The 22725-nt window shown below is 38.9% G+C and overlaps 1 protein-coding gene across 1 annotated transcript in view; it reads left to right on the forward strand.

Annotated features, from left to right (window-relative positions):
* Positions 1-22725, forward strand: part of galnt16 (UDP-N-acetyl-alpha-D-galactosamine:polypeptide N-acetylgalactosaminyltransferase 16) — a 54405-nt gene that overhangs the window by 19030 nt on the left and 12650 nt on the right. The window contains exons 5-10 of the mRNA XM_044142869.1: positions 2851-2916; positions 11915-12036; positions 16539-16626; positions 17197-17281; positions 20265-20368; positions 21590-21716. Of these exons, the coding sequence (XP_043998804.1) occupies positions 2851-2916; positions 11915-12036; positions 16539-16626; positions 17197-17281; positions 20265-20368; positions 21590-21716 (592 nt within the window). The remainder of the gene's footprint in view (positions 1-2850; positions 2917-11914; positions 12037-16538; positions 16627-17196; positions 17282-20264; positions 20369-21589; positions 21717-22725) is intronic.

Raw genomic sequence — 22725 nt, forward strand, 5'->3', positions numbered from 1 at the left:
TAAAAGGAAATACCACAAAACAATTAAAGGTCAGAATTTTTATAGTATCTCAAACTTAAATATAAATTATCAGCGTCTGTGATACTGGTCCTGTTATTAACTTGGTATCGAATCTAATTTGGTAAAGTGTTTCTCATTGCCTTATGTACCATTTTAATTCATTTTAACTCAACCTTTAAGATGCATGTGAAAACGCGTAGTGACCTGTTGGCCCCGTCAAAATACACACAGTAATTCTAAATAAGTGTCTGGTATTGAAAGTGGAGGTGTGCATCTTTTTCTGACGACTTTACAGCCATAAAAATCAAAGGTTTTCCATGTGACCTTCATACAGGCGTCAGTGGGTTGATGAGCCCCTCGATCACCAGAGAGCATCTGAGGTTTTCAGCTCTGGCAGTGAGAGTGTGAGCTTGTTGGTCAATAGATGGGAGCTGGCAGTCAGACAGGCGAAGAAGGTGGCGGAGCACGAAAACAGTCAGCAATAGCATTAAGGCCTGTCCCGGCTGAGGGTAATCCCATCAAGGCTCGCCTTAACTATATGCACTTTGTCCTCAGTCAAGGACGCTGATCTTTACTCTGCGTGCAGACAAGCTCAGTTGTTTCCAGCTTCACTGGGGCAAGAACAGATTGCTCAAAGGTTACTTAGTAAGAACAATAATTTACAGATTAAGCTAGAGTTTAAAACGATACGACTATTAGATACTTAGATCACAGTTGAGAGAGTTGTTGTTGTTGAATTTGATAAGAAGTGATTCTCTCATGTTAACTCGGTTTCAGGTAAAATAATTATAAATCTATGAATATTTGTGGATGATACCAGAGGAAGGAGATTTATGACAGATCCTTGAGGAACAGCACTAGTGATAGGAAATAATTAAAATAGTGGCTAATTTAGTATAGAAGTAATAAATGAAACAGATGTTTTGTGCAACCTGAGTTAAAATTATTACCTCCCTCTTGATTTCAATCAAAATATTCTGTGGTGACTTTTCAAAGTAGTGAAAATTTCATTTGCAAATCAATTTCATTCAGTTTATTTATATTGTGCCAATTCACAACAGGCAAAAACAATTTAAAAACCTGTTCCAACTCCCTCACAAATTTATAAGATGTTAGCAGAAACTAATGCTAAACCACTAAACACAAATTTGAAAAATTACTGAAACTAGCACTGCTCTTCTAAACACATAATAACAGTATAGCAGAGGCTAACGTTAACCATTAAGACGACCGTCTCTCAGTCTGTGTAACATCTTCGTCTCCTTCTCTTGGTGTGAGACTCGCAAACAGCAAAGTCAGTTCAGTTTTGCTAACTTTGCTAGGAAAGGTAGCGAAGCTTTCTTAGCAAACTTTTCCAACTTTGGATGATCAAAGTTGAAAGCATATCATGTGATATTTAGTTAATAGAAGTCATGAAAATGGGTAGCATTTTGTGACAAGAATTGGCTTAAAAAGGCCACCTTTCAAAATGGACGTCGACTTGAAATTCAAGTGGCTAATGGGAAATATGATAAACATGCGACATGAGGGGTTAGCATGCTAATTTCTTTGCTTCTTTCCACACTTGAAATATTTTTACAGTAAGATGCTGCACTACAAGTGTCCTCACGTTGCGTGTTAGGGAAGAATTGGCTTTGCTAAATGTTGTACATGCTAACTGCTATCGCTGTGAATGTGACTAATCTGATTAGAAATAAACCATCAGAAGTGCCAATAAATCAGAGACACTCCTACATTGACCTCCATGTTGGATTTTGATGTGAGGCCCCTCAGAATATCCAATTCATTTAGAGAAAACATATCTGTCTTTAATTACGTGAGATAGTTTGACAATAGGTGTTACCTAGCAACCTGATTTTGTCTCGTTTTCGTGGAAAATTCTATTTTTGTCCGGCTTATAATAGATTTTATTTCCGAAAACCTTTAAAAACACATATTTATTTCTTTACATTCCACTATCCTGCTCCGTTTTTAGCGTAAAATCCTCAAAAATGTATACAGTTGCAGCATGGCAATGTGTGAAAAGGTATAATTTCTATGCTGAAACGGACACAAACACTCAAAAATGGACGCTCACACACACTCATGTTCACACTCACACACACTTAATCTGTCTGAAATTCAACATCTGCTCTGTGGGTGTAACCCACGGCTTTCCTCTCATCTTTCCTGAGTGATTAGTCCCCAGTACAGACATGTTTACACACACACACACACGCACACACCTGCTGTCCCACGCTCAATCTCTCACACACACTGCCGTCCCCTGCGACGCGACCGTGTCCCGTAAATACAAACAAATGTGTTCGTATGAGCGACGCTGTTTAATCAAAGAGGATTACAGGTTATCGAGCTTCAGCCTGCGACCATAAGGCTGAGATGGGAGGGGGAGGGGGAAGAGGCTGCTAGATCTACCCACAATCCCTCAGTGAGATCACACTCACTCTCTGCTCCTGATACTAATCCTCAAAAGGGCAGGAGTGTGCGTCGGCGCCCGTGTTTGCAAAGCCGCTCGCACTGCAGCAACAAAAAGGTCTGAGGCGGCTTCTGACCGGTCAGAGACGAGTTGAATTTGTTTATGAAAAACAGCACAGCGAGGTGAACGACGCAGCAGAACGAAACTCTTTTGTTTGTGCACACGCTTACGTCTTTCTGGGCACCGAATTTTCACCAAGAATGGATGCTTTGCTGGTCGCCTGGCTTTGTGTCCTGTGCTTGTGGGTCCGAGTGACTGACAGAGGCAATAAAGGGAGATGTGTGTTTTCCTCTGTGCGTGTGCGTGTGTGTGTGTGTGTGTGTGTGTTTGGCCTCCAAACATAACATGTCATCTCCTCTGCTCTCCTCCTCCAGCTGAGGACTGCCAGCTGCTCTCCCAGATCCCCAAAGTGCGCTGCCTGAGGAACAGCAGGAGAGAGGGTGAGTGGGAAGACTGGGACGAGACTGGAAACTCTGCGAAAGGGTCCAGTGGGGAATGTACACTGCAAAAACACAAAATATTACCAAATAAATTCTGTCCAGTTTCTAGCACGCTTGAAATAACACAAGCGTGCTACTACAGGAAATGATAGGAGCTTGTTTTATGTCAATAATTACTTAATATTGATGAAAAAGTACTAGATTATCTCACTCATAACAAGATTATTTCCCCATGTTATTAGTTAAATAAATTGCCAGAAATAAATGAATAAGGCAAAGAAAAGACGACCCATATGAGACGTACATCAAAAGACTAAATGAGTAAATATATGAAAACGTGAGCTATAAATGAAATTGGACTGCCACAGATTAAGTCATAGTGTGAAAAATTTACGTTTTGTTAAAAAAAAATAATAAAATGAAATAAAATAAAAACAATGGCTGTAAGGAGTTTTTGGTTTGTTCGTCCTAGAAGGTCAAAGCAGATTCATGTGTAAATGATCCAGATGTAAATCCAAATGGGTTTATGGCAAGACATAAAAACTGATGTTCACAGATGTTCTCCATTTAATCTGACTAAACCTGAGCTAAAAACATGTCAGCTTTTAATTTGTTGGTCTGTTTGTGGTTGTAACCCGACTAAATGTCAGCTTCAGATTGAATTAATTATTTATTGTTTTTCATTTTAAAAAAAGGTAAGGCTTTCCAAAAGTAATTGTGAAATATTGACACATTATCTCCCCACTGCATAATCACATCACATGTTCATAGTCGTCTTTATGCCCAGGCTACGTTCTCTTTGAACACTCTGTCAGGTCCATGTTGCTCTCTAACAAAATGCCTTTTTCCAGGCAAAACCCAGATTTTTCATTTATGCCCAACACCTTTTAAACACTGAAAAAGTTGTTTTTTAAAAATACTTTTTAGAAATAATAAAATAAGGAGATCAGGAATGGAACGTTTAATCCGATTAATCGTAATTATGGAAATAATCGTCAACTAATTTAGTAATCGATTAATCGTCATCTGGTCCAAATTCACCAGAGGAATGCAGTTATTGCATTTTAGGCAATAAAATTGTTTATTTTCTTGTTTGAAAAAGGAATTGAATTCTTTCTTTTCATTTTCAACATATTTCCAATATTTTATTGAAAAAGCTTAAAAAGTTAAATAAAAAAATCTGTAGAATGTGCCAATTTTTAAAATCCAGTTTATTGGTTAATCATCAGAATAATTGACAGATTAATCAATAACTAGAATAATCATTGGTTACATTAATAGGAGTGTCCCAATACAAGTTTTTCCACATTTAATACGATACAGAAGCCGATACCGATATTCAGTCGACACGACATCAGCATGAGCCAAACATAATTTTACCACTTATTTTGTAGTGTGGAATATTAGACGAGGCTCGATCCAGTGATATTATTCAATCAGAGAACAATACTCAATAAGCACAAGTATGAGAGCAACTGATCCATTTATTATGAACCACTGCTGTATAGAGACACTGGGTCGGATTAAATCCTGGAGCGAAACACTGGAATGATTATATCAGACCATCATACTCGTCTTTTGGTTGATATCAGACCAATATCGGATATCGATTTTTGACTGGGACACCCCTAAAGATTAAATTACCCCCCCAAAAAATCTGTCTTTCTTATGGACAAAAGAATGGTACATAGTAATAAAAACAAAATTTGTCAAATAACACACTCAAAAAGAGAAATAAAGTAAGTTCTAAAAAACAAACACAGCTCATAAAATTGTTCACTGACTCACAAATAAATGGTGCTGATGGCGTTTCCTCAATAAAGCACTCCACGCCAAAGAAATGCACAGGAACTTTACAGTTCCTTGTTTTTCATCAGCAGTGTGGAAAATGTTTCTGTTGCACATATGACTGGTGGTCACACGGGAAGCCTGAATTACTACATGAGGCTGAAACCACATTAACCAAACTGTTCATGGCAGGATAAGTACCTTTTCATTTTAGACGTAATCAACCCTTTTGTTAAAAGAAATAAAGTAAAAGGACAACAGCGTTCTTTGTACGTTTCTCAGTTTGAGGCTGAAGCTTCCAGTGGTGACATCATGTTGTTGTACAGCCTACTTTCTGTTTAAAGAAGTGAAAAGCAACCTGGCTTTTGGTGTCAGATGTACAGTACTGAGAGGCTCCAGTTCTCCTCTTACGTGTCCTGCTGCATTATGGAAATCACTCGGGTGAATTAGTTGAGGTTAAACGTTAAAACCACTGGAGTTGGGAGCCAGAGGGGAAGTTTTCTGTTTTTTTACTGCCTGTGCTGCCGCTCACAGCAAACTAAGCATTTGTTTCGGCTTATGAAGCACATGCTGACGAAGCAGCAGCACGTCGGATTCAGGCCAGCGCCGTCCGGCCGGCGGTCACAGTCAACCAGATCAAGCTTATCTTAAAGATTTTCTATTCCGCCAGCTTTAAAAATCGGGGGCAGAGAGCTAAAGCTACGAGCATGAGCTAAATCTTTCACAGCTTTTCTCCGATAAAAATGTTCAAGGCAGGTTACTGTTGTCACTTATTTATTTATTTATTACCACAACAGCAGAAGAAAAAAAAAAAAACTATGGTCACGTCATCTGTCGGTGAATTGATTTGAGCTTTAAATAGCTTCAGAGCTTCAGGCATCATTGAGTTTCTCTCATTTACTGCTGAGCTAGAGGCTAACGAGCGCTAACACAACAAGGCAGGCTTTTCTCAATTAGTTACAAACCAGCTGGTGAGCACAAAATGCGTTTCATTTGTGGTGTTAGAGCTAAAAAATGCTTTGATTTCATTTCCATTTCAGCTCTTAAACTGTTAGGGCTGTTCTAACATGATTTAATTCATGCTAACGTAGCTCTTGCTGCGTGTTTTAGTCGTCGTTAGCACAGGTTTCCTCCAGCAAGGCCCTGTTTAGCCACATTCATCTTCCCCTCAATTCAGACTACGTCAGCATTTATTGTATCGTTTCAAATTAATTGTAATATATATTTTTTTTTAAATCATGATAATAATTTCAATTTCATTCCAGTTAATTGTGTTTAAAAACCCACAAACTTGTCCATACTGTCGGGATCGTTAACTTTACTATTTTTTCCACTTTTTGTTCAAAGAAAGCGTCAACAAATTAGAAAATACGATTAAATGAAGTCACGATTTTCATTTTAATGATACAAATTACACTTCTTTGTGTGAATGGTGACCCAAAGAAGCACATGTTTACAAATGTCTTTCAAGCAGTATTTGTGTTTATGGGGCTATAAATGCTGTGTGAGGCATTTACAGTTACCTAAAAATGCAGTAATCAGTAGTTCTTATTGTCACTTTTATCCTTATCATAATAGTACCACAAAATATCGTGATAAAACTTTAAGTCGCCCTAACCAACTTCAAAGTTATCCCCACAGCATGATACCGCCGCCGCCATCTCTCCTTACGGGAATGTTCAGAGAGCATTTTGCATGTAGGCCAGAAAGTTTCACTGCACAATTGTGCTTGTTCATGTCCGACTGCCTCATAAAATCTAAAAGCACCGATAACTGCACGGAGCAGAGAATCTGCAATTAAGCAGCAGGTTTAACTCTGCACCATTGGACCAAGATGGCGCTCATTATTTTGTAAAGCCCTCATTAGTTTCAGTAAAAACAAATCTGCCAACCTGTTGCGAGCCATGCTGAGCAAAGCTCTCTTTCAGAATCTTGTTTTGTCTTTTTCTGCTTAAATGATAGAACAAAGTAAAACTATATGTGCCATTAGAAATAGTCAAAGAGTCTTTTTACTCATAAATATTCTGCTTTGTATGTCTTTCTCTTAACTTGATGATGCAGGAAAACTGTGTAAGCGCAGAGAACAATATACATTTATTTGACGAGTTCTAGATTTCATGAGCTTATAAAAGGATCACTAGTGAACTTCATGTGTGAGACACACAGGAAGCCTGGAGCTTGTAAAGCGGGGTGTGGAGTTCATTTTCATTTTGGGCCTCATGAAGATCATGAAGGTTCTTAAAGGGCCGGTTGTGCCTGAATGTATAATGCATGTAAAATCCTTTATTAAAAAAAACTGTTAAAATATTAATAAGTAGCTGTATCTGCATTCAATAAGTATGTCTTAAAATTAAATGATATTGAACAAAGTACTGTCACCTGCAGGTGGGAGTTAGCAGTCGCTTGACCCCGACATTTTTCACCATTCTTGCTAAAAATTTGCAATGAACTGATGATTTAGTGGAAATTTCTTCATTGGGAAAAAAAAAAGCCAGAGTGACTGATAAACATAATTCACCACAGATAAAAATGGCTTTGATTTGATTGATGAAGTAATATTTAAGCATGCAGTTGTTCTTGAAGGTTTTATTGATGCGTCTGTCAGGGCCACATAAAACGTTTTGGTGGTCCGGATTTGGCCCACGGGCCCTGAGTTTGATGTAAAGTGTTTCTGCGTAGAGTAACCACCTAATATTTCAGTACACAAAGAAGATGATCAGTGGCGCACCGCCTCCAGCCTCCCATGTAAATAATCATTCTCTTTACTGTAAATAACCAGTCAATATAAACATGACAGCGGTTTAAAGGGTCACAAAGGTCACACCGGTCTTGGCCTCTCTCACACTTCCTGTTGGTTCTATCATCCGGGACTAATCTAATCTGGATTTACTCTAAAAGTAGAGGCCGAGAGAGTTTTCTTATTGATACGATATCAACTATTTACAACGTTTTTACAAACCTAAGTTCAGTGCTCTGCAGGGAATTCCACGTTAGAATAAGCGACCGTAATTGAAGATGCAGCTATATTAATGTCTTGTTTTTAACATGACATCTTTTGAAATTAGCTTCCCCCCGCCAGCTTAAATGACATCTTGTTAACAATCCATTTATTTCACCGGCGTGGAAAAAAGGGGAGGCAGTCTGGCATTTAGCTCGGGCTAATCCAGTTAATCGCTTTCATGTCTAAAGGCTGTTTGATCTTCAGAGCCTGTGCCAGCTTATGTAATGCATAGATATCACAGAAATGTTTTCATTAAAATTTATTTATTTTTTCCAGAAAGTCAATTAGGTTTAATAGGAACCGACATGAGGTTGTTTTTGTTGTTGTTGTTTTTTTCATAAGACGTGGTGGAGATGGTTGATTTGGAGTTCAGTAGTTCGCAAAAACTGTTTACTGAGAAAAAGGAGAAAAAACATTTTCTTTTATTGTTCCTGTCAATCCAAAGCTGCCGGGCGGTTTGAGTGGAGGACGTATGGAAAGAGAGAAAGGTCAAACTTTGTGTACTTTGTAAAACAAAATGCCATCCGGAGGATTAAAAGAACAGTTTGTAGCTAGGTGAGGGTTTTGTTTATTCCATATTTTGTCATGCAGATACTTCCCCTATGCTCAAGTGTCACTCATGAAATATTCTCTGAAAAATCCATTTTGACCAGAGGGAGGAACTGAGTTCCTGTCAGCGTCTTTAGTGTGAAACCATCTGGATATTCCTTAACTAGGCGTCCATTTTGATCAGCTAAACAGAAGATCCATTCCTGCAATAATGGGTTGACACTGAAGAGAGAGTGAAAAGATGGGAAGAATTAATGGTTTATTTATTTATTTTGTAATAGGGAATTTATACCAAACATCCCAAAGCTTACCCATGGAGATCCTCTGAAGACACTCGTCTAATTAACAAGCAAAGTTGCAGGCTTTGTGACAAATTTGCTGAAAACAACATGATTAATTAGTTTGGCTCAACTTTATTTGCGAGCCAAGAGATACTCATTCGTACAGCCAAGTTCCAGTTTCTTATTTTTCTCTGACCTGCTGTTAATGATCATAATTACTGCTCCAAATCCATTTTCTTCTACCCTTCATGCCTCGAGTACATATTAAATATGGATATTTGGAGCAGAGGTGATGTCAGCTCCTTCTAGTTTGTATATTTATCCTTTCTTACGTTCGCTTCAGTTTTATTTTGGGCTATGAAATCTTCAGAAATGCTGTGAAATTCATAAGAAGTATTCAACAAATACAAGTTGGTGTAGCATTCACATGGGACTGGGTGGGAATGTTTTCGCTTTCAGTTCGTAAGGAACAAAATAATAGGCCTTAACAGTGTGCCACTCAGGCTCATATGTGCTAAATGATTCATCTAACATGCTAAGCTAATGAGACAGTTTAAGTCAGGGGTCTCAGACTCGCGGCCCGCGGGCCATCTGCGGCCCTCGGGACGATAATTTGTGGCCCCCACCTTAATATGAAAGTTTAATGTTAGTGTGGCCCGCGAGCAGTGATGTCAGTAACGCGTTAATTTGTAATGCGTTACTGACGTCGGACCATAGTAATCTAACGTGTTGCTATTTCAAATCCAGTAGTCAGACTACAGTTACTTATCAAAATCATTTTTATGCATTATCTTCTTTTTGTTATTTAATCAGATTTCCTCTACGCTCTTTGTCGAAAGTGACCGACGTCTCTGCAACAGAAATGTAAACAATGGAGGGAGATGCGCATTTTGTTGGTGGAAAAACTGGAACTATTTTGAGTTTCTGTCGCCAAGTCCGATTATTATAAGCGGCTTTGGGCTTCATTTTTTAAAGTCGCTTGCCGATTTAATGAGTGGCGGGTTGCGCCTTTTTGGGCTCGTTTTTGAACGTGAAGTTGCTCATTTGGGCTTGGAAATAAGCAGAGACTCATAATAAAAATCCCAGAATTTGTCCGTCATTAAGGTAGTTTTACTCAGTCTCTCCCTGTTCATCATTTCCCGGATGATCCGTCCCGCTGTGTCTTTGTTAATGTCAAGTTAATATATTACCTCTGAATGACATCGAGCTTCGCGTTGCGCTCCAGAAAACTGCAAACATCGAGACCAATATGAACAGCGCAATAAACGTGAAAACAGCCACGAATGAACGTGTCCGTAGTTTCCAATAATTATAATGGCAACTTAATTCTAATTATTAATACTAAGATAAGTGTCGCAAATCTGTGCAGCCATCTGAGCTGTGAGCTGCATGACACCAAATGCAGGGTCACAACGCAGAACCTGGAGGCTGGGGGAGGGGAGGGCGGGGCTTTAAAATCCTTCTTAGAGTTTTCCAGACAACAGTGGACCACACAAACTACTCACGTTTTTTATTTTTCTACAATCTCCTCTTCAGTTCAACCTTATCAGTGGAGACACATTGTTGATGTTACCATTATAAAATAGCTTACAAAAAAGTATTGGCAAAGCTCAATGTGATTTTCACAGGAGGCAGAGCGTTGTTGTTAACAGCTGCTGAAAGTAACTAAAAAGTTACTTTTAATGTAACTTAGTTACTTTCCAAATCAAGTAGTCAGTAATCTAACTAAGTTACTTTTTCAAGGAGTAATCAGTAGTCCGATTAAAGTTACTTTTTCAAAGTAACTATACCAACACTGCCTGCGAGTTTGATATGATTGGCACTTTCAGTGTTGTGTGCGGAGCTGAACTAACTTACCAATCAGTGCTTCAAATGGAGCTCATTGACCCGCAGTGCCTCTCTGAAATCAAAGCCAAGTTCAGGGAGGTGAGTGGAAAAGCAGACAAGCTTGGGCAATTTTTGAGAGAATTGCCACCCAGCTTCCCCGAGCTTTCCCAAATGTTCAAGCGGACCATGTGTCTTTTTGGGAGCACATACTTGTGCGAAAAGCTCTTCTCTACCTTGAACTTCAATAAGTCCAAGTGCAGGTCCAGACTTACTGACGAGCATCTTCAGGCTCTCCTTAGGGTCTCAACTGCCTCCTCCTTTAAGCCAAATGTGGCTCGGCTATGCGAGAGGAAGCGCTGCCAGACCTCTAGCAGTAAGAAGTAGGCAGAAGAAACAGTTTATAAACTGTTATATTCATAACAGTTTATGTTCAATGTTCCATTCATGTTCAGAAAGTTAAAGGTTAAAGAACTGTTAATACAGCCATTTGAATCTGAATTATAATAATTACATTTATCTAGTCTTCTATAGCTGCTGTGTTATTATTATATTTTATTTATTTATTACTGATTAATTTTTTTTCTTATGAATTAATTAATTTATTTTTTCATCTTATTTTGTGTTTAAAAAATAAAAATAAAGACATTTGATAACATTGGAATGTTTTTGTGAGAGCTTTTCTTGTGGAAAACCCGATGCGGCCCAGCCTCACCCAGACTCTACCTCCATCGGCCGCCAGGGAAATTGAGTTTGAGACCCCTGGTTTAAGTGAAGCAGTCGAGTGCTTTGGAGATCAGTAATGACATGATAAAACCGCGCGTTTGCTTCTCGAGACGCCACATGTGAAACCTCATTTCCTAGAGGATCATGGCTACTTACAGTAGCTATTAACACAATTGTCAACAGCTAGCATTGCTGGCGATCAACAAGTGTTCCTGTGTGTGTGCCCTCTAGGTAACACACACAGGAACCTGAGCTCTGAAACCTCCAAAAGGCTGCGAACATTTCCAACTTATTTTTGATTCATTACAGACAAAGATTTAGAAGTTTAAAGAATAAATAAATTAGTTTTGCTAGCTTAATAACTCAATCATCATTGGGATGATTGTTTTTTCTCTTGGCTCTCTCTCCGTCTTAAAAAGGTTTGATGATGGAAAATCTTCAGTCTGGTGCGTTTGTCTCGACTAGCTCCTTTTTGACCGACAGTCTGTTTACAAAGACTTCAAAATTCATTTAGTTTGTTTGTTTCTGTTGTTTTGTTTATTTATTTTGGATATTTAAAATGTCTTCAACTTCCAGTGCTAAATGTCTGTTGGAGTTTGTTGATCTTTGAGAGACTTGCATTATTATACTATTACTATTTCTAGAAAATCGTCTCAAAATGACGATACTATCATTTATTGCAATAATTTCTGGGACACTTTATCGTCCCGCAAAATTTGGTATTGTGACAACCCTGTGTGTGTGTGTTCATGTTTGCTCGTGTTAATTATTAGTCACCTGCTTTACAGTTTTTGACCTTTAAGTGTCTGCGTCATGTGTTTTCCGGCAGGCTTGATCCGATCACGAGTGAGAGGAGCCAACACGGCCTCCGCCACCATTCTGACCTTCTTGGACAGCCACTGTGAGGTCAACGCCGACTGGCTGCAGCCGATGATTCAGAGAGTCAAGGAGGTACAAAACCAGATTGATTCGCTTCTGTTCTTTACACGCAGGATGAGTTCACCGTCACGCTGCCCTCACGGCGTGTCGTACTATAGCTGCTTTTCAGGGTAGATTTTAACGGTCAAAATGTAACGGGCCGATCTCAGGCATAGATCTCGATTTGTTTCACAAAGTTTGAATTCATACCATATTTTTCCGCTGGTACCAATTTATTTACTATATGGGTGTATTCACACCAGCTATGTTTAGTCCGCTTTAGTCAAACTCTAGTTTGTTTCCCAAGAACGTCCGGTTCGTTTGGGGAGGTGTGAACGCTGATGCGGACCAAATAAGTGAACTCTGGTCCACCTACAAACCTAGTTCTTGGTTCAGATAAAGTCAATTCTGGTGCGGTTGGATGTAAGCGGACGGGAGAACGCTCCAAAAAGCAGGAAGCAGACTACAGTGCAGGGCATTCTGGGTAAATGCAACATAAGCAAACCCAAGCCTAATGGCAGCATGAGAAATCCTACAACCGCTACAATCTGATTACATTTCTGTTTACATTTTTTAAAGAAGAAAGTTGTGCTTATCTTCTTCTGAGGTTTTTGTGTCATTTCCTTCAGTAGTTCTTGGTATAGCGCCTCCACAGGTGAGGAGGGAGACAGGTTTTTCACCGTTCGTTTGACACAGTGCAGCGAGAAAGTAAATCCCATCAACTGAAAATGTAACAAATGTTGCAACCTTGGTCCCCAGACGAACACAGTCCACCAGACTGTCAGGAGTGAAAACACCCCCCTGGTGCAGTAAACCGACGCATATCACAGACTTGCTAATGCCGCTTGAAAGTTCCCTTTTGGAAGCTAACATATGAGAAAAAGAAGCTAAATGTTAGAAATCTGGAAGCAAAAACGTGCAGTTTTTCCCAGCGTCTGCTTACTGTTTGTGCCGTGTTGCACTGCGCTCAGTGGGTGTTTACTCCTGCTCCTGGCAGCTTGCTGGCTCGTTTTGTGATCAAAACCAGCCTTTGTTAATGCAGCCGACAGATCCTTCCAATTCATCGCATCCTGCAAATTAAGTTATGCAGCCCACCAGGGACACTACCATCGCATCCAAAGTAGAATACCCAGATTATACATTGAAATGCAAGACCAGCCACTTTTGATTAGTGATTGCTTTGTATTTTCGTTGTAATTTCAAATGCGACCCCTCAAGGACATTTTGTCTGCGAGTCGTCCCTGTTTCTGAGGAGCACGAAGCTGCAGCACAGAGGACTGACTCCCTCTTCTACACATAGACGAGGAAGTCATTTCGTCGTCTTGATGGGGAGCGATGTAACCATGGAGTGAGAACATCACCGCTTGCGTATGAGCTAGCTAACTTAATATTCCCTTCGATTCTTTTCTCTCTGTGCCTGGGTTATTACATCCTTCTCCATATATGGTCGTGGGAGATTGCTTCTCATGTCCATCTCACAAGGCAATAAATACAATTACTTTTTGCAATACAATGAAAAAAAAACTGCATTTATTCGCCCTTCTTTGTGCCAAAATGTGTCATTTTTACAGAGCTCCTTAAGAAGTATTTACCTCACAAAAGTATTGAGTCGTTATCTCACAATAGATTTTGCATTTTTTTCATGAATGTATACCAGTCGGTTCTTGCATCGTCTTCAATACTGAAAGTGTTTTTGCTGCAATATAAGTTCTTCTTATGATGTTTACATGTGTGTTCATGTCTCGTTTGTGAGTTACCTGAAGTTTGTTTTCTCTTTTTCTTGAGGATACAAATGAAACACCAGAAACATGCGTGCAAAATGCCAAACAGGTCAGACATGGGCTTTCCGTCCCTTCTCTAAGACACGAACGGAAAACTTCTGAATGGAGGAAAGAAAAAAAAAAAAAAAATCACCAGAACTATTTAGATTATTTTTGTGCTACGTTCACGAGGAAATATGGTGGTGCTTTGGTTGTGTCTTTTTCGTGTTAATAAAGGGCTGTTTTCATGTGCCGTCCCATCTCCGCCGTACACAAACAAACATGAACAAGCATGGATCAGTTTCCGTACCAGAGAGCCACGCACCAACGCGTTTTGACTCTGAGACTCTGTAAGGTTGAACATGTGTGCAATTTTAAATTGACCTTTGTTTTTATTGAGACTGTAGACAAAATAGACCAGTGTGTATTTGCCAGTTTTATTGCGAGGGAACACAATATTTATTGTAAGATAACGCAAAGGAATCCATGTTTTCCATCATCTCTAAGCCAACAGAAGACTAACTATTTTCTAAACATGTTACTTTCCAGCTAGATAAATTCTCAAGCTAACACATTCACTTATTGCAAACCGCCGTGTGCTGTAGATGCGTTTTTTAAAAACAAAGCTCCCTTTGTTTTGAGTCACAGCATGGCTGCGTTTACATCGTTTGCTCTCGCTGAGCTCGTCTTGTGCTTTGAGCTGCTCTGACTCATTCAGCTTTCGTTACGGCCTCTCAGCTTGGCATTCATGAGAGCTCAGTGATAATTCACTACATCCTCGTATTGACTCCATCTGGTCCTGAAGCCTTTGTTCCCCTGAAATTACAGCTTCGGGCTTAGAGTGGGAGCCAAAAGACGTTGTTTGTCTCCACATGGTGACCACTGCTGATTAATAATTCACCACAATGACTCAAACGGCTTTAATTTAATTAAATGCCAGGAATTCATAATTGCCCACTTAAGTTATGAAATTATGGCGGTCTCCTATTTTGCATTGCTTTCTGAAAGCTGAAGAGACTTAAGGCAGTAAAGAATCATTTTGAAGCTTAGTAGTAAATTTGCAGGCAGAATAGTATTCATTAATGCTTATTTTTGACCGTGTGTTTTGCAAATATGAAAAACAGTTCTGATAAATCATACAGCTGTATAATTTCATTTTTGATCCACTTATCTTCCATACAACGGTTTTCTGAACCCGATTTGGGGACAATTTGTAAAACAAGTCCAGATGTTTTCATTTTTGCTTAAAATCAAAACTAGTAAGGACATTATTAGACGGAATTTGATAATAAAGAGGAAGAATAAATGTAATATTTACACTTCAAATGTCCTGTCGTAATTATAAAATCTGTTCACAAACACGGTTATGATTTTGTGTGGACGTAGTAGGGTAGCGACAGTTCACGTCTTCGTACTGAAAATATCCAGTTACCCTGTCGGTAACTTTCAGATCTCCCCCCTGCACCCTCCATACCTCGTCATCTGTCCTGTCGCCTAGCAACTGTGACGGAGCTAAACACAAGCTGGCAAAAACGGAGCTTGAAAGCTATGCTAACAAAAGCCTAGCAATGCTAGCGATGCCTTCTTTGAATTGCTGTGACGTAATCAGTCTCCGACGAATTCAGCCACTGAATATTTTTGACACGCCCTTTGTTCTGTCAACACAGCAAAACAACCGTGGAACTACTTCCTGTTTAACTTCAAAATAAAAGTCTCAAGCATAAAAAAGATCGCGGTTTCAAGCTTGAATCACTCAACTTTCAAAGGTTACAGCTTAGACTAATTTACTTCCCGAGACAGAGATTAATTTGACAAGGAAATACTGTTGTATATTTTAATATCTTTATTTTAATTTTATTTTTATAGGAAGCAAATTTCACAAACATATAGTATCATATCAATACTTAAGAAGAAAAGTTATGTTGTGACCCCTGCCATTTCTTACAGTGTTAAGAATACAAAATATGATCATATAAAAGAAAAGAAGCATAAAAAAATAAATGATAAGAAGCAAAGAAATAAATAAAAATACACAAACTAAAAATTACGCGTGTAAACGCAATTAATCTGAAAACTTTAATGTGTTAATATTATTACAGACTCAAAAAAAAGAGAAGATAATTGCTACCAAACTTTGCCGCCATAAAATGAATTGTCTGGTCTTGTAATTGAGAAAGGCTCAACTGATCTTTATGCTAACTACAGGTGGTTTCAGAGAAGCTGTGCAAAAGGACAAATATCAGCACTCCTTACTACCAAGTAGTCCACTTTGTGCACGGGGTTGCTTGTAACAGAACGAGGCGGACAGCTCAAATTGAGAGCAGCTGTTTGTTCGGAGCCGATGTTAAGCTGCTCAATCAAATACACCGACATGACCGACGTCTGCACAAACAACAGCGTGTGCGCGTCGTTTTCGCAAAGACTCGCAGAACCAGCAGGAGCCAACGGTTCCCTCATCTGGCGTATTTACTTTGGGGATCGGGTTGCCTCTGCAGTGGGAGGTGATTTAACGCTTCACAGATGTGACTCCGCAAATAATAATAATAATAAAAAACCTTCAGTTTTGTTAACAAATCGCTGTGAAAACCAGTAAAAAAAAAAAAAAACGTGACCTAATCCATTCCTGCTGTCCTCTTGGTACAGAGTATTGCCTCATAAGTTGGAAAATGAAAGCTTTGAGAATCTGTCGTTTGTGTTTTGCTGTCGAATGTAATTTCTCTCTGATTTCTGAGTCATCTCAGGACCTCTCTGTATTATTTCTGCTGTTTCTTCCAGGATCATACGCGAGTGGTCAGCCCCATTATCGATGTGATCAGCTTGGATAACTTTGCTTACTTGGCTGCATCTGCTGACCTTAGAGGAGGTCAGAAACCAAAACAAGGCAACACACACAAGACTTTTACCCTGTTTATGCTATATTACCAACAATATTGAATCAGCCCTCTAAATTTCAGAAATCAGGTGTTCCAGTCTCTTCCGTGACCACTTGTTTAAAACCCAGAAAGACATTATGGACACTTACATGTGCCAGTCTGGAATTGGCCCAAAACAAGATCAACATGGTTAAGAGTGAGAAGTGTTGGTATGCTGACCACGGTCCTGATGAGAGCTCTTTTGGGATACATTAGACCCCAAGCCAAGGCATCTCATCCAACATCAGTGTCTGACCTTACAAATACTCTACTGGAGGAACTGTTAAATAGACCAAGAAAACACACTTCCAAACTTTCTAGGTTCTTACCAGATCTGGTGCATGAACATTGGGCTCTGATAGACATGGATGTAAAACACAATTTATCAGGTTAGATTAATTTGCTTCAGTTGTTATAATCGGTTGATCTGCATGCGGTAACTAAAACACTGAACATTTTTTTTCTTTTTACTTGTTTATTCTTTACTTCCCACTCCGTTCATGCTGTCTCTTTCATGTCAGGATTCGATTGGAGTCTCCACTTCAAATGGGAGCAGATTCCCATCGAGCAGAAAATGGCGAGAAGCGACCCGACGCAGCCCATAAGGTACCGCCGTCTCTGATGTCTGCCTCTACGTTCTTAACTGATTCAAACCCTGAGATGCGCTATGCACACAAACCATCATTTAAAAGGATTTACATTTTTAAACTTTAGGTTTTTAAATTTCAGAACTTTTTTTTTTTTTTAAGTTAGCTCATTTTGGTCTTTAAATTTAATGCAGAAAAACCTCACATTAAAGGGGCAGCGTTATGTAAAATTGACTTTTTGAGCTTTACATCATGTTTTAATGTTATGCTCTCATCTAATACATATCTGAAGTGAAGCTTGGATTATTTCCTACATCTTTGAGACATTCTTGAATCACCATGGCAACCAAAGAAACGCCTGGGTGCACCGAGCCTCGCCTTCGAGACGCAGCTCCTCCTCAGAGCTGCAGTTTACAAGCTGCTCCCCCACTCAGCTCCTTCAGACTAGCCACCAGCTACCAGCAAACACCTGCTGGAACTGCACATCTACCTGAGCTCATTATAGGAGCTACTTCTCAGTGCAGTGCTGGTTGAAACACATTTAAAGGGTTCATAGAGGAGCCATGTTGTGAAGACTTCCTGAAAATGGAGTTTCTGAAAGAGCAGGAGTTTTTAAAGAGACAAAGGCCCAATTTTAAGGCATTAAATTACAAAAAAGTAAAAATTTTTTCAGTCTCATTTGATATAGATATTTTTAGAACAACTGAAGGTAGTACAGTTACTTGATTGTGCTACAATCACAATCAAGTAACTGTGATTGTGTTAGATTTAATCATAAAAGGATTAAATGACCCTTTTGTCATTTTATTCTCCTCTGGTCAGGCAGAAAATTCTTAATAAAATTTCAGAATAAGGGGTGCTGTGGTGACGCATGGGCAAAGCACGACCCACGTATTGAGGCCTTAGTCCTCGTGGCGGTGGTCACAGGTTCGATTCCCAGCCGCATGTCTTCCCCTTTCTCATTACCCTCTTTCCTGTCAAACTACTTTCAAATAAAGGCCACTAGAGCCAACAAAACCTTTAAAGAAAAAAGTAGCAATAATCACCAATTAAATTGAGATTTTTCTATTAAATCTCTATTTAATAGAAGAAAACAAAACAAAAACGTTTCAGCACTAAAAGCATAAAACAGAGAGAAATTCATGTTATTACTTTGGTTTGCGTCAAAAAGAAAAAAATAATAGTAATTGGCTAAACTGACTGGTTTTCCGATTCTCAATCAGAACCCATTTAACGTGAGTGACAACATTCCCAGATCTAATGTCTGACCCTTGACACAAATCAAACGCTGCATTGGATCCACCTTTGATAAACAACTTGTTGTTGTTTTTTTTTAATTGATCAAAGTCGACGTTTGTGAGAAGCTGAGCCCCTTATTGTTTCTTAAGGGTTAACTATTATCAAGCTGCTGCTGCCGGTCAAATTTAGCACGTTGCTGCTCTGGAGCGTTCAGCGGGGAGTTAACACGCTAGCGGGAAGGGGAAACCTCAGCAATTATCTTCGTGAAGAAAATGTCACCGTGCTTCAGTTTGCTAAAGCCATTTTGAGTCGCTCGTTTCACAGTGAGAGAAGAAAATAATATATTCTATAGTGGAAAACTATTCTGGGAGGCTGCCGATCTTTCCAGTAATTTCTATCCCAGTTGCTATGAGGTCACAAATACAAAATTAAAAATTCCCCCAAAAAAACCCAACATACATCTTGAGAGTCTGAGGGTCGTTTAACATGTTAATTTCATTGGAACAAGCCTGAGTGAAGCAGGAGGTTTGTGGAAAGAGGTGATGCTTTATCAGCCCCGTGTTTTGGTCAGCAGTCGTTTGATTTCTCACACCCAGGAAGACGCTGATGATTAGGGCGAGTTTCTTTTTTTTTCTTTCTTTTCTTTCTTTTTTGAAGCAGTCAAATGGTAACAAACCGTAGAGAACGAAAGCAGCAGCGTGTCATGGTGTGGGCCAAAATCCAAAATCCTCCACAATGATGCACCAGACTAGTAATATCCTGCAGAGAGCGGCCACTTCAAGGAGTTGCTACTAGACGGGCTGCATGGTGGGTTCTTTATTGTAATTTAAATACAAAGAAATTACAATAGTACACTTTTTAAAGTTATTTTTTATTTTTCTTTTAGAAAGAAAAAGGTGGTGATTGTTATTTTTTTGTGTGTGTGTTTGTATTTTTGACAAAATCACTTTTGGCAAAAAATAACTTAGGCCATTATTTTAAGAAGGTGATATGATTTATAAATAATGTAAACAGCCCAGTGTAATGTGCCATTTAATGTTCGACTTATCTCAATTAAAATCCTGGTAAGGAAAAGAAACACTCCTATAATGGAGTGTAAGTTTGTTTTTATCCATGACTGTGTGTGAATCATTTTGGCAGTCATGTCTGGCCAAAATTTCACTGCTCCACAAACTTTCATCAAAATACGTCATGTTTTTCATGAGAGAGGATGTTTTGTTTTAGAGTTTTAAAATGTTATCCCACGCTTTGAGGATTTCACCGAACGGTGTTCAATCCACAAACACTGAAATTGAAAGACTGCAAACCCCAAGAAATATTCTTTTGCATCACATGATCAATAACCGGATGTTGCCGCTGGTGCAACCCACAAAGAAGACGACGACAGGAAGTAGTTGGAGCGTGTTTTATTTATTTATTTTTATGATCTATTGCGTGAACTAACTTATTCACCTGTGATATTAATTGCGTTTCTTGTTTTATGGACCTTCACACCTGCAGCAAAATGAGGTTCTATAAAGTGTTGACTCAGGAGGGCTGAAAGCAAGTGCACGCCACACTTTTCAGATTCACATAAAACTTGTAAATGCTTTTCTATTTGCTTTAAAGCTTGGCACTACATTCTGTTGGCCTCTTTCGTACAAAAAAGTACCGTTGATATTTTTGTGAAGTTTTGTTTTGGTAGCAATTAAATGTACATTTTTAAAACTCTCTGTTAACATTAATAAAGGTGGAAACATTTCCTTGTCCTTCCGTTTCCGCAGGACTCCTGTCATTGCTGGTGGGATCTTCGTCATGGACAAGAGCTGGTTCAACCATCTGGGCCAGTACGACACCCATATGGACATCTGGGGCGGGGAGAACTTTGGTGAGCGTTGCTTCCACCGTTGTTTTTTTTGTTTTTTTTTACGGGAGTCTTTCCAGTAAGCGGACTTAATTTTAGTGGATCAAGAAAGAAATAGTTGAGACCGAAGCACCAGACAGAAGGTTTTTACCATCCAGTTTTTGGTAGAAAAGAGGGAGAAAAGAGAAAAACGATAAATCATCCAAATGGAAATTTTTGAACTCATTTTATTATAATGCAATTAATTCATTTATGACTCATTGCGGCAGACCTGCTAATATACACTGAGATATTAAAAGCAGGATTAGGATGCTACATTTAAACTAGCAGAAAATATCATTACTTCAAAAGCATTACTTTGACATGTGTTGCATTGCATATAAATCAATAGTTTGTTGCACAATCATTATTTTTAAGCAGAACAGATTACAACTCAGTGAAATGTCTGCAGAAAGGTCAGGTTTCTGTTAGGTTTATCTCTACATACAGGCTGCCACAATAACTAATTCTGCTGGACAATAAATTGTCCCAGAACTTATTGCGATAAATGATAGCCTTCTTGTATTGAGACCAGTTTCAAGTAATATAATAGTAATAATGTCGCAATACTGCAGGGACACTTCCTCAAGGATCAACAGCTTTTAAATTCTACTGAACATTTAAACACAGGAACTGGCAGACATTTTAAATATCCAAAATAAATGAAGAAAACAGCAGAAACAACAAATAAAATGAGCTATGAAGTCTCTGTAAGCTAAATAGTTTTTCCCCCCCAAAAAAGATCTATTTGAGATCAAAACACCAAGCTGAAGGTTTTTGTCATCTAGTTTTTTGTAAAAAGAGAAAAACGTCAAATCAAGCAAATGAAAATTATTTAGTTTCTTTTGATTTATCATGTGATTAATTGATTTATTGTTTATTGTGCCAGGCCTGGCTACATATCTAGTGAAGCATGCCTATAAGGCATAAAATGAGGAAAGAATGAAAAAAGTGAAAATGCCTTTTAGTCTCGACTTACCACCTCAACTCATTGGGAAGCTGCGCACATTCATAGCCCACCATCCATGGAACTAGGAAAAGACAAAAGTATCAGCTGCGATAAACTTCACAACGGTAAAAATCTGTTGTGCGTCTGCTCTCCATGAGCCCCAGCTGGGGAATTCAGCCAGAGGGATTTTATGATGCAGTCTTTGGTTGTTGGGTAAGATAAATCAGATTGATAAAACCGTTCCCGTCCTCGCGCAGAGCTGTCGTTCCGAGTCTGGATGTGCGGAGGAAGTCTGGAGATCCTACCCTGCAGCCGCGTGGGTCACGTGTTCAGGAAACGCCACCCGTACGACTTCCCAGAGGGCAACGCTCTTACCTACATCAAGTGAGTGAGTGGGCTGGCTGTTTCCCTGCAGCATCGTTTGAGAGCTGCCAACGCGTTTAATTCTGTGATTCTCTCCCAAAGTATTACACGACACATGGAGTTAGATGTGAATAAACACGTCAGCTGACACATTTGACACACGTTCCTCATCTTGAATGTGTTGAGGTTTTTTTTGTTAGCAATTGAAGGCAAAGAGGGAAAGAGTAAACCTTTTAAAAGAAAACTGGTTTAAAAGGATAACTAAGTTAGATGAGAATGTTTTGATCTTTGAACATTTTGTGTCTAATTATTGGTTTCATTTGACTCTGAGTGCTTATGTAGTTTTGTGTCGTGTTGTTCTGTGCAACGCAGTCAATCTAATGCAGTCAGACAATTTTCATTTGGGCAAATCCTGAACCTTCACTAGCCAGTTGAAAATGCAAAATCCAATCTTTTTGTGGTCAGTAAAAGCAACGTGCATAACTGCTAGTGGAACAAGCTAACAGCTAACAGCTTCTTTTTGGTCTCGACATTTTTAGAGAGTGAAGTAGACTCAAACTTTGATTATATTGTGTCAGTGAAGTATTTAAAAATAAAGCCAGAGAAATCTTAGTGATGTAGAAAACTTTTAAAAACAAAATTGATTTCTAAAACGTGTCGAGACGTGTCTGCGGTTTATTCAGTCTACAAGAGAGAGCAAAACTTTAAGCATTCACAAAGAGGCTAAATGGAAACGAAAAGGCTATATGGAATATCGACTAAGAGTAATGGACAATCATTTCTGCTTGTGTGATGCTAATCGCCATTAAAAAACAACTGGTTAAAAGAGTGAACACTGAAATTGAGTTGACAGAAAGCCTTGTCTTATATTACATTTACTAAAATCTGATTTCCACCCCCTGGGGAATACACACATAGACTTGTGTTTCTTGTTTTGTTCATGCTAGCTATGCTAACTGAAGTAAAAACTATGTCAACATTTTCTACAGACTTCACATTTTAAACAGTAAACAGTTTGTTTTATTAAATG

Source organism: Gambusia affinis, linkage group LG16, assembly GCF_019740435.1.
Source record: "Gambusia affinis linkage group LG16, SWU_Gaff_1.0, whole genome shotgun sequence".
NCBI lineage: Eukaryota > Metazoa > Chordata > Actinopteri > Cyprinodontiformes > Poeciliidae > Gambusia > Gambusia affinis.